At 40.8% G+C, this 13,109-nt stretch overlaps 1 protein-coding gene across 10 annotated transcripts in view; it reads left to right on the top strand.

The window, feature by feature from the left end:
* Npas3 (neuronal PAS domain protein 3) overlaps positions 1 to 13,109 on the top strand; it is an 819,740-nt gene that overhangs the window by 96,000 nt on the left and 710,631 nt on the right. For 6 of the 10 annotated variants that reach the window (XM_057783320.1, XM_057783318.1, XM_057783319.1 and 3 more), the window contains exon 2: positions 11,902 to 11,991. The exons of the other annotated variants lie outside the window; for them this stretch is intronic. In XM_057783320.1, coding sequence (XP_057639303.1) covers positions 11,902 to 11,991 — 90 coding nt within the window. The remainder of the gene's footprint in view (positions 1 to 11,901; positions 11,992 to 13,109) is intronic. 10 annotated transcript variants of the gene reach the window in all.

Below are 13,109 nucleotides of genomic sequence, written 5' to 3'. Positions count from 1 at the left end.
TGACATAGAAAACTATCCGAGAGAAAACTCTGCCAAAACAGTCAGTACCATAGAGACATAGTTCTCATGCCCTTTCTCATGCTGTTTAGTGGCGCACCTTGTAGCACGGTTCCTCTTTAACATGGGGCTTCATTCAGCCGCCGGGAGCCAGCTTGATGGTGACAGTCACATTGTCTGTGATCACGCTTTATAACATTTCAGTTTGTGAGTCTGCTATCTCGACTGCAGTTTTCCAGAAAAGAGAGAGAGAGAGAGAGAGGGAGAGAGAGAGAGAGAGAGAGAGTAAATCGTAGTTCTAATTTGGTGGCGATTCAGCTTTACCAAGTTAAGAGAAGCCTTCCATTCTCCATAGTTATTTTGAGACAGGCTAGCACAGAAGTGTGGATTCTTGATACAGAAAAATATAAACTTTTACATGGGGCCATTTTTTTTCCTTTAAAGAAGACAGTGCTAATAAATCTTGCTGTATCAAGACCTTGAAAGAAACTAAAAATATGTACAGATCTCAAATATACCCAAGGAAAGTACTTTATATTACCCCGCTGCGGCTGCTGCTTCGTAATGGAGTTTTAGTTGAATGTAATCTCCTCCACTCAAATTTATTTTTGAGAAATTGCCACCCTGAAAGCTGAAACCGTTTTTGTCATTCAAAAGAAGCGGAGGATCAATACGGAAGCTCTCCTGCTAGTTGGTATAGTCAACTTTGGTGTTAAAAGATTTATGATAAGAACATATTTCTAAATATATTACATGGCATCAGTGGAGTAAAACCCCAAGATAAAACTTTTCTTCATGGAGAAGGAGGTGGTCTGTTTATTATTGTAATGCTACACTAAACTATAACTCAGTGATATTTTATTCCAATTAAGTCCTCCTTAGTAGTAATCCTTTTTTATGATAAGCAAAACTGAATAATACGGAGTATGTTGCCTCCAATGAATTGTTGTATAACAAGACTTGATGGTAATTCTACCTTTTCCAAAATCTGATATCAGGCAATTTATCTTCTAAATAATACTCCTGAGTGCCAACGCGGAAATGTTTTGGCTTCAGCCCAAATCAAACTTGAGGAAGTGGATTCTCCCGAGCATTTGTCTAACTCTGTAAATTTAATTGTTATAATGAATAGAATACATGTGTCAAGACGACTTGTGCTTTTAGCTGTTCACTTCTCCTCCTCAGCAGAGAGAGCAACACGACAAAGACTGTTAACTCTTAGTGGAACTTGGGAGGAGGAAGGAGGCGCAGAAGAGAGGACACGAAGGCGGAAGAGTCACTGTTTGTAAAGTCCCAGTTCTAGTTAATAACCTCTCAGCAGCTCAGAGAAAGATACTGCCAGGAGACAGCAAAATGATGGATAGGAAATTTTAAAAATCTGCAAATATTTGTCGTAAGATGCATGATTTTTGGATTAAAAAAAATTCACACTCAAGGGGATGTGCTCCAATCTCCTTCATATTGTCTTTAACTATTATTTTCTTTCTTGTACATATCTTCCTACATAGTATTTTCTAAATTGGCTTTAATACAGCATCTTTCCATAGATGATGGAATCCAGTATCCCGTCCAGGTCAGAGGTTAAACAGAGGTAATGTGCAAAATTATTTGGTGGGGGGATGCATTTCTTTAAAAAAACAAAACTGAAAAAATGGAAACCAAGATGACCATAACCTCTTGCCTTTAGTTTTAATAACAATTAATTTTAGTAACAGAATAATTAACATGAAATAACAGCTATTGATAATTTCAAGTGGCTTATCAAAGGCCGTTCTCTGCCCTTTCGTTTCTCTACTTAGGTGTGTCCATGTTCTCGGTCTTCTCTACCCTTGTGTTTTGAAACCATCGAGTATAATATTTTGCTCATATTTCTGATGGTCCCAATTCTTGGGATACCTGGACATTTCTTCTGCTGTGTGCTTAGCACAGTGATTACTGTCGAGTGTGACCCGATGCATGTGTGTAACCGCAACTTCTACTTTCAGTCAGTTTGGGGAGACTGGGTGTTTTTCAGTTCCATTTACTAATTCAGAACTAATTAAGCTATAAGCTTGTGCATGATGCAACATGGGATGAAATCCAGCCTTAAGAACTTGCAGGGCGAACCAGTTATTAGTTGGACTACAAGGAACATTACAATAGAGCTAGGTATGGAGGCTTCTGGTAGCTCTGAAGAGGAGTAGATCTAGCAAAGGATTCTCAGACTGCAGAAGAGCTTGCTTTTGCAGGGTAAGTAGGAGTAGAAAAGTTGGCTAGCTGCATTATCAGGTGAAATTCAAAGGATTTTAATGCGTAAAGTGCAGTAGCCAGAAGAACACGAAAATCTGTTGAACATTATTTGACAGCCCCAGTTGAAGGGAGCTCTGCCATTCCCGTTTTTCTTGTCTGCCTAGTCAAAACTGGTGTGTTGGTTACTTCTGAAGAGTTCTTGGGAAAAGAAAATTAGGTCAGAGCACAGCCAGTGTACAAAAGTCTGGGCCCACGAAGGGCTTCTACTCATTCCTGCTCTTCCTGTATTAGGAAGACCATAGTCAGGTGCTCATGCCTAGCTGCAATAGAGGCTATATAGCTGTTACCATGACTACCAAGGGATCCCTTGTGTTATCCAGGACTAAAAACAAAGTTTCAAAAGTTGCTTTTCCCTGTGTGTGTGTGTGTGTGTGTGTGTGAATTTATGACATTTTCTTATAAATATTCTACTGCTTGAATTTTAAGGTATGAACTGAGATGTTCTTTAGTGGTAGGATACTTGCTTAGCATCTGCGAGACCCTGGGTTTAGACTTGCAGTAATTAAAAGATTTGTGATCTGTGAAGTGTTTTTCCTGTTATAATCTGGTTGGGAAAATTTCCATTTCTCAATTTATTTTTGGTCTGTATCACAAAATCGGTTTAATTCTAATTTATCTAGCAAGAGCTCCAAAACCTGAATACTAAGTGTTTCCTTAGCATGTTGGTTAGCAAAGTAGAACCCTGGCTGATGGTAGGATGTAGTCTTTACCTTGGACTTAGCAACATCATGTAGAGATAAACCTTATACAGTCAACTTTTCAGGCCTCATTTCTGTTTTTGTCAGGAGTATTACTAAGTATAGTTCAGTTAGGCAAGAATAAGAAGGGTCTGGTGGTCTTTCTCTGAGTTGATTATTTTTTTTTTGCATCTAAAATAGCTCGAAATCAGGTATAAGAATGAGACTCTAGTTACGTCTTAAGGCTATGTAGAAAGTGGTTAATTGTCTAATGTTGCGGTTCTCAACCTGTGGGTTGCAGCCCCTTTGGGGGTCAAATGACCCTTTCATATGAGTCACCTAAGACCATCAGAAAACACAGTTTTGACATTACACATCATGACAGTAGCAAAATTACAGTTATGAAGTAACAATAAAAATAATTTTACGGTTCGAGGTCACCACGGCATGAGGATCTGTATTAAAGGGTCACAGCATTAGGAAGGTTATTATCCACTCCCCGATGGAGGATGCATTTATTTTTAGAGCCTTTGGACTAAGGAGGAAACCTGGGCTGAACTGGGATGGATGCCCATAGCCTGAAGATATGCCTGAGATTTTCCTGGGGTGGTTTTGGTTTTTGGGCCACAAAGTCAGCAGCATAGATCTACATCTCTGTACACCTTCATTGCCCTTTTGATCTCTTCAACAGTTTTTAGAATTGAAAGTCTAAGACATAAATCATATCGTCATTTCAAGTTCACACTTCAGCAACAATCAAACAATGAAACTTTACTGGAGAATTTTTTTGTAGCATTTGAATGAAACGTGTGTTCTTCTTGCTGATGCTAAACTCAGAGTAATGAGCTCAGTCAGTTTTGAGAGTTACATGCAAGTCAACCCGGAAGAGTCAAATGGAGATAAAATGACTTGCTAAAATGTGTGGGAGTTGGGCAGGTCAGAGTGAGTCAGAATAAGGCAAGCTTTTGTGGCACACCGTGGTTCTGGGGAGACTTTTGGAAGTGGTGGTTTATGTTGGTTACATGTGCATTTCTGTGATGGGCTTTAGACAGCTTGTTAAAGGCAAACATTTATTTCAGAACCATTTTCGATGTTCTAGTCCATGACCTCTAACCCTGTCTTTTCATTCAATAACAGGATACTGCATTATTACCACTCGTAAGTTTCCGGGCAAGCCTCTTACTTCATGGCTAGCACCTAAAACTGAGTGAAGAAAAGCCCATGGTCTCACAGACCTTTTCAGCCATGCCCCAGTGACTAAAACCACAAGGCACAGGTCCTTGTGGGACATTTCAAATTTAGGCCATAGCATGATACCATCACGCTGACTTTTAAAAAGTTTAAATGGCGGAGCAGGCACGGTGAATCTAGAGGGGGAAGGAGGCTGTAGCGGTTGGGTGTGGCAGTCCACGTAGCCTACGCCCAGATCATGGCATAAAGAAGATCTCCCTTAGAAAGATATGCAGAGCACAGCACGAAAGGGCTTTGTGACTTCTGAGAAGTAGAAAATAAAAAAGGAAGAAATTTAGGAGCCAGTTGTGGGTCTGAAACCCTGGGAAAGGTGTGGAGCTGTGATGGGATTATCTCAGCGTGGGTAGAAGAGTTAGCCACTCATGTAGGACGGGGAGGGGCTAGGTGGAAGTTCTAAGTCGAGAAGGATGGGTTAAGAGTTTGGGTTAAGATGCGAGCTGAAGATGGAGAACTGGAGGCCATTAGGAAGCAGGTAAAATTTAAATCCATGGGCTAAAATTGGCCTGAAGAAAGGTACAGTGTCTACAGAATAAAATCGTTCCTTGGCACCTCATTTTCCCATTGACGGTTTTAATAGTTTTAATCATCAATTTCAGTGCCGTGGTGTGTCTTCAATCCTATACAAAGCTGATCAGTATTGATGCAGTGAGTTTGTCAGCAATATGAAAATTAAAATTTGAATTCTGTTTCCAAATGTCAGCCCCTTCTTCCTGTACCCACTAATATTCTTTCCTATGGAGGACAAGCATTAGGAGGGAAGCAGCTGGTAAGCATGGCTTCATGATATTGGAGGCTAGAGTCTGAGCAAATCTTCATGTAAGCATGTGAAGCTGTTTAATGATTTACATATTTCTGATGCGTCTTGGACACATGGCTGTTCTACTGAAGGAAGACATTATAGAAACATGTCCATCCCCAACCAACTGAAAGAGATGCAATAGAGACCAACGGGTCCTCCTAACACAAAGCTTAGGTTTCTTAGGTTCTGGGAAAAAAGTTGGTAGTGTCCAGAAGCGTGAAGGACAGCAGTCTGCATCTGGCTGTGTGCTTTCATCCCTGGGTCTCTGCTGTGTCTTGATCTCAGTTTCCTTATCGAAAGCGTGGGTTGTGTGAGACATTTTCCTGCTTTGAAAACTGTCCATCCAGGGATCACTGTATAGAATATGATGTGTTAATGGAAGACAAAGTCGATGCCATCTTCAGAATTTCGGAATGTTTGTTTGGGATGATGTGGAATTAAACTTTTCATAGAAATTGCTTTGGGGATAACAATTTTTGAGTAGGCTGCTATTTGGAGGAAAAGTATGGTCTTCAGGTCCTAGGAAAGAATAAACTAGAAGCCTGAACCTGCTTACTCATCGGTTGTGTGAAATAAATGTTTTATTTATTTTTAAACATTTTAATAAAAACAATACATATTTATTGTGCAGACAGTGTCCGGGGCTGTCAGATGTACACAAATGTGTCACTCACTCCTCTTCATTACCTAATGTTCACACAGAATCATTTCTGCTGTGGGCCAACTCCTGGAACAGACTCCTTGTAGGATAAATATTCTAGAGACTGTTGACTGTAACTCATTCCAGAAAGATGAATGATAGGGGTCTCCCGCTGGGTTTGTTCTTCTCACTTTGTGTGCCTACCGGGCTGCGCCTCCAGGAATAGCCTTTTCAAACATGGTTCCTGCCGTTGGCGCAGCCTCTTGAGCTGCCCTGGCTTTGGGAAGACCCAAACCCATCTACTTGCCCACCGTCCTCTACTCACCCTTTGCCAGCAGCGGGATTGTGACTCCGGCCATGCTTCACTTCCATTTTTAGTCTATTCTGCTTTTTAAAAAATCTGTGTACCCGGTTTTGTCAGTTAGTGTATTTCTGGGATGCAGAGCGACATTCCTCACTGTGACCCTCCTACGGCCGTGACATTCGGCAGTGCAGGGTTCTAACACTTAGTAGACAGAAATTGCATGAACTGACCAGCACTGTTGCTTTCATTATCTAAGAGTCACACAGCACATGGGTGAAGGAAGATGGCGTCTGTAAACCTATGTGAGAAGAAAGGGCCTGGATACAGAATTTCAGCTTACTTCAGGGCACTGTTCTCTTTTTTTTTTCAAACTTATTAAACAGCTCAAAGCTGGCTTGACCTTAGCTTCTGTGAGTAGGCACATCTCAGTTTCGCTGAGTTTGTAATTTCTCCTTCCAGGTATCTGGGTCATGTGACCAGATGGCTCTAGGGTTTAGGTAGCATGTTGATACACCTTCACAGTGATCAACAAAGACAGCAGTCGAGTTGGCTGAATAAGTGAGTTATTACAATCACAATCCTTTGTTTCATTCCAGATACCATGATGCAGGCTTACAATACTATATATAATGAGCACAGGATGTTATTGGCACCATAGATTCAGAGACGCAGTGTCCTCGTTCACTGTCATGTTTGGCAAAGGTTGAATTTGCATAGGTGTCTGTCTAGTTTCATAGCTATGGATCCTAAACATTATGTAGACATGTCTTCTAGAAAACGGGCAAACGTGGGCAGCCTTAGAGTTCAGGAAGGAGACAAGAGCAAGGACAGAGAGAGGACCTCATCTTTTAGCTTCCCTTTGGTCTGACTCAAGGGAGTCTGCAGCATTAGGTCTTTCTTTGGATGCTTTTCAGTTACCCTGTTAGACTCTTTTGTTTGTTTATTTTGCATTCAATTTATGATCATGTAAAGCTTGTTGGCAATCAGGAGTCGGTATGAAAGGTAGAAACACTTCCTGTAGTGCGGAGGAGCTTCTGTCTGGTACCACCTGGTGGAAGGGTCTGATGGGAAACAGAATCCATCCATGATAAATCCATCCATACTCTTTTCCAGTAGAGTCCTCCTTCCGGGAGTGCCCCCTTTCCATAGAGTTCCCCTTTGCAGTAGAGTCTCCCTTTCCAAGGTTGGCGCTTAAGAACCCTGTTCTAGAACATGCTAGGTGGAAGTTTGGACTGTTTCAGAACACTAATGGCAACAAGGAGCTGGCCTTTCATTGCTGTGTAGATTTAGACCTTTGCCCCCACCCCCTGTCACCCAGAATCTGTCTCTTTATGTCTTCAGCACTCTGAAGCTAAGGCCTCTCTGTCGGCGCATACCAGATGGAGTCTCTTTTGCAAGTGTTCCAAAGGTCTGAAGCTGGAATTCCCATAGCTAGGTCTTATGAAATGAGATCTGGCTCCTCCCTGTTCTGGCACCCGGATTTCCTGTTGCATCCCTTCTCCAGCCCTGCTCCATCTTACCTACGTATTTCCTCAAGTGTAGCACTGGAGCTTGGCACACTACTACTAAGAACAAAATGTTCATCGAGTAAACAAATTATTTTTGATAGAAGTTATATTAATTAACTCAGGGTTAGAGGTGATGGATTATCAGGATGAAACCTTATCACTGTAACAGCGAGAAAATTTTAAGCACTGCAGAAACATGAAAGTCTTAAAGATCATATTAACAGACTCACTTTGAATAAAAGTTTCTCAGTTTATACCTGGATTTATCAAAGTCTGTGGCCCTTCAGTAACTTTGGCACCTAGGCAGATAATTAGTTATTATAAGGTGGCATTCACCATGTTTTTGATGTGGGAAAGCTCAGAGCTAGGCAACCTCACAAGTATTTCTTTTAATTTTCATGTTGCTGAGTAAATACCTTCTATTATTCCAATTTTCCATGGGATGCTGAGCAGCTCAGAAGCAACTTGCCAAATGCCACATACTAACCAAACTCCTAACTGCATTGCCTGGTGTAGCATGTTAGTGTGTTAGGGAGCCTCTTCTGAGACACTTCTTATTTGTCTTAGAGAAGCAGCACACCCCGTGTCATTACACGTGATGCTATGGATGGCGCTATCAGAACTTAATGGGTAACATTTTTTGTTTAGCATGATTGACACAACTTCCTGGCATAGAGGAACGAGAGGGAGCAAATTCCTACGGTAGAAAGACTGCTGTTTTTCCCCAAACTCTTGGAGTTAAATAGGAAACATGAACAGCATTGCTATTTAGAATAGTAACTCAATAGAACAAGGAAAAAGAAGATCATAGGTAGTTTTTAAATGAACATCTCATGTAATAATCATAACCACTGCAGGTCAGATATCTGAAGAGAAAATATCCTCCAGGAGAATGGCCAAGAGTCACTGTTATTTTCAAATATTAAAGGTGGTAGTAAATTCTAGATGTATTTCTAGATGTATCTTAAAACACCATCATCTTTCTATTGTGTTGATCTGTGGTAGATTATATTGCCTGATATACATAATAACCATCACCACCGCCACCCAAATATACTACCAATCCAAATCCGAGCTGTGTGTATTATAATGGGATCTCTCAGGTGTGCGATAGAACAGCCTAAGTGGGAAGATTATTATGAGGTGACGTAGGCTTGGCTGCTATAGAGGTCCACACCATCATCCTCAAATAACAAGGGGAAAAGAAACAAATATGTTCCTGTATCTTAACTCCAGAGAATTGCCAGCATTTAGGAAGCACAGGCAGGGAATAAAATCCCTTGAAACAGCTGCAGGATCTGATGCCTTCCGGTCACTCCCACGCACTGGTGGAACCTCATCCAGGTGATCTCTGTGGTCTTCGCCTCCATTTCTAACATTCCTGCAGCAAAGGAGGCAGATTTGTACCAGGAAAGTGTCTAGACCAGTAGCAGTACAAGGGCCCCAAAGGATATGTCCACAGCGGCGTCTTACTTCTGATTTTCTGCCTCTAACTTCAAGTTTCCTTGCTTTTGTGGTTTCTAAACCTGCCGTTTATATGGTTCCAATATTTTTAGAGGGTCGAATATCTTACTTATCACTGGAAACCAGGGGCCAGTTAGTTAAGGTTCCAGTTGAACGTGAAATGCGACTTCCTAAGCTTGTCATGCATCAAACTGTTATGGCTGGCAATTGTTTAAAAAAAATTCATTTTGTTATGAACTAGCCTGTTTTCAACTGGGCTGTTCAGAGATGGATTGCTTTCTGGAGTTTTTGACAGGTGTAATTGTTAAGGCGTCATCTGTTCTTGTTTGCACAAAATACATTTTAGCTAACTGTAGGACTTGCCCGCTAATCTTTCTCACATCATTCCATTCTTTGCTCGCCACTAGACAAATCCCCTGTTATTTGACCAGATGGTGGAAAATCCATTCTCATGATAAGTTGCTTCTAGTTTGCATTTAGATTACCTGCAAAAATGGAACAATTTACTACTCTGCCTCTAACCATCTCTTTCCTCCCTTTTCCCTTAGTTTGACTTCTTGTAACTAATTATTTAAATTCTGCCCTGTAAGTTAGAATTAGGCATAGCTTACACGTTCCACATGTATGTAAATGCACTTAAGTCCTCCCCCCAGCTGTATGATGAGTCCATCTAGACAGGAGTGACATGAAGGGAAGGGCCGCGGACTGCTTGATGGGCAGGCGCTGTGGTTCATCATAGTTCCGCGATTGAAAGGCATATTTGAACTTTTTACTGGTAGCGTTTAACCTTTAAAAACAAAATCCAGGTGAAGAAAATGAACTCAAAAAGCCTTTGGTTAGTAATGATCCGTTGTACCCAGGAAGGGGAAATGCGGAGTGTTAAGTGAACGGTGCCGTGGGGCTTTGTTCCCTGCAGACGTTTTGTCAGTTGTTTTTTTTATACCTGATGGTTTCCTCGATGGTATGGGGCAGGTAGACCCAACCTGCATTTTAACCTCGGCTCTCATTAGAGGGGTTGGTGAAGGGGATGGTCCATTTTATTTATTTTGTCTTTCTGTCTCTTTACCACATACCTTTCCAAGATGGTTTACAGAAAGGCTGAGAATCAGAACTGTTCTTGGTAAATGCTCCTTAGTTCCTCATTTAGTTCAGAGCAAACAGCAAGAGAGCAGCGTTAAAACAAGAAAATCCAGAATAGAAATGCAGAGAAGTTCAGTGTGGTCTCACACCATATGTTTTTTTTTTTTAATTTGTAATTTATATCATCTGATGTCGCTGCTTCCAAACTCTTCTCAGAATGTGTTTTTGTAAACTTAATGGCTAAAACAGATTCATCAGGGCGACCCTGTAACTACGTCTTTGAAACCAGCTCGCTCTTCACTTCGAGCTGTTTACGTAGTCTGCTTTCCTGGGTCAGCTTTACAATGAAATATCACACGGGTTAATGAAAACCTCTGGAATTCCGGTGATAGTTAATGAGTACATTTATGCCAGAAGTTGAGTGCAATAATCAAATGGGGCTTAAAAATCACTTTAAACAAGGGGCAAATGATTAATTATAAATAGAACTGTTGGCCGACTAAATTTAATAAGAGATTTGGGGCCAGACTGATTATAACACAGACAATATGTTAAATAATAGCCAAGGAAAGCATATAAATACAGCTCCAGGATAGAACTGAACTTTTTATAAAGTGCTGTCCCCAGGTATATTGGACTTTATGAAATATTAAGTAAACTTAATGACGTTAGAAACACACAGAAATTAGAAAAGGCTCGTCTGAGGTTTTAAGAAATCGGGACAGACTGCATGATTTAATTACTATTGAAGGGGATTGTGTGGTGTGTATGTGTGTGTGAGCATGTGAGTGTATGTGTGGCGTGTATGAATGCGTATGCATGTGTGTGCATGTGCGTGCATGTGTGTGGTGTGTTTTGTGTGTGCACATGTGTTTGAGTGTATGTGTTGTGTGTGTGCACATTTGTGTGTGTGTGGTGTGTGTTTGTGTGAGTGCATATGTGTGAATGGGTGTACATGTGTGTGTGTGTGTGTAATATTCCTGAAGATTAGATATTCTGTGACTTTCGGTTCGAGTTATTAGAGCAAACTGCTTGGTACTCTTACTGATATTTCGTATTGATTAAATTCCATGACTTCCCACTAAAATAAAAGAAGATAGGTTTCTTATTACCTTTCGTCCTGAATGAAGAGATTTTCAATGGAAGGAAATGGTCAGAAAATGCCTTTCAGCATTTTTATGTTTGTATAAGGCAGGGAGTCTCCAATGAATTTATATGCTTAAGTGATACAAAGAAAAACTGTGTAAGCCCCCTCCTTCCCCTTTGCCTTAACTGCCAAGAAGCCTGGAGCCGCTGTAATCAGCTCATCTCAGGTGCCTGTTAAGGTCTAACCCTCGCTCCCGATGGCCTTGCCTGTGTTTTCATCCCTAATTGGGTTCAGTCCCGTGAGCTGTATTACGTCCCTTTAGAAGCCAGTAGTGTACGCACGCCATAGAAATTGAATAAAGCTGAAAAACATATTAACCCAACTATGGTTTTATAGCTAATTTACAGTTGCCTCCTCTCGTAATGCATGATTGGATTAATGACAATTCTGTAATGAAAACACTAATGACATTTGCTGTTTTTTTTGTTTTTTGTTTTTTTTAGAAAATATTCATAGGGACTGTAGAGTGAGTTCAACTTCAGGCCTATGTCCTGCTTTTCTTCTGCTTTTATGACTGTAAGATTAAAACTGTTCCCATGAAGAACTGCAATACTTACTTTGCTCTGGCTGCAGCTCTCTGAAGTGGGAATTCATACGCTATCGTTCATGTGCCCAGTACAGTTCTGAGTAGAGCCTAAAGGGTAAAGAGCAAAGACGGTTCCATTTCAACACACTTGTTAGCCTGCATTCTGCTTGACTGTAGAGAACCTCTAGTCATGTCTATCTGTTTTTGATGCCTCTACAGAATAACTGCGCAGCATCCCCTGCCCAACCAATCAGAATGTAGGAAAATCTACAGATATGACGGAATCTACTGTGACTCTACCTACCAGAAGTATGTTGAAATCTTTGTGAGTCTGCCTTCTGGCTCGTGCATCAGTGCTTGTGGTTGCCAGTATTCAAATAATATATTTGTGTTGAAGCCTTATTTTTATCGAATTGATTTGAGGGGGGGCGGAAGCCAAATCAAACAGAATGAAATGAAAACAAAAAATTTGGAAGGGGGGAAAGTCTATTATTTTGAAATTATGGTTGAAAAGGTTATTTTTTAAGTAGTTGTATTAAAGCTCTTAGGTAAGCCTTTTTATATTGCAATAAACAAGTACTTATGTGCAAGAAAATCTCGGCAAAATACATCGCACAGGTGCTACGCATCTTAGGGATTTGAAAGGTGTGTTACGTATAAATTAGCTGTCACTTTTTTTCAATCCTGTAATGGAATGATGAGTTGTAATTTGCATAATCCTTTAAGAAGTCAAATTATACTGTCATGTAGCAGACTTAACATGCTAGCTAAGATTTCAGAGCTTTGCAGCTAATTACTATGTACCTTACAGGACAGTTAAATTGAAGTTGAGTCCTCTGTCTTTGCTGCCTTTTGCTCTGTCCATTACTTAACGGCATCCACACTTTGGGTGACGCCGTCCAGGTAGATGCAGAAGGCAGCCCGTGGTCGCTATGGATGAAGTAAACAGGCTGTTGTGGGGAGGAAGTGGCATATGAACATAGCAGAATTTGATTTCTGTGGCTTTGGCTCAGAAGGAAGTTGTGTTTTGTTTTTGTTTTCTTTTGTCCCCCTGAAATGGTACAGCAAAGAGTCTTCTGAAAAAGAATAAAAATATATGCTTTTTAAAAGCAATTATGGAATATTGGTTGAAGAGAGAGTAATATCAGTTTTCTCTGCAGAAAGTGTAAAGTAACGTTCACATGGTTGCTCGGAAGGCATTAGTCCCGGCATGCTTTGCAAAGATACGGTGCCTGGATTTTGTCTTTGTACTGTTTTGGAGAAGAATGTCAGTTTTGGAAAGAATAAAGCTCCCTCCCTAAAATTTCTGAGTACAAGTTGGTGAGCTTCGCTCCCACCCATTCCTGTACCTGATGGTGGAGCGTCTTCTTTCATGGTGTCCATGTTTAAGACAATCGGGAAATGCTGGAGACTGGGAAGGCCGGGAA

Source organism: Chionomys nivalis, chromosome 10 (genome assembly GCF_950005125.1).
Source record: "Chionomys nivalis chromosome 10, mChiNiv1.1, whole genome shotgun sequence".
Taxonomy (NCBI): Eukaryota; Metazoa; Chordata; class Mammalia; order Rodentia; family Cricetidae; genus Chionomys; species Chionomys nivalis.
This window is presented reverse-complemented; position numbering and strand designations above follow the sequence as displayed.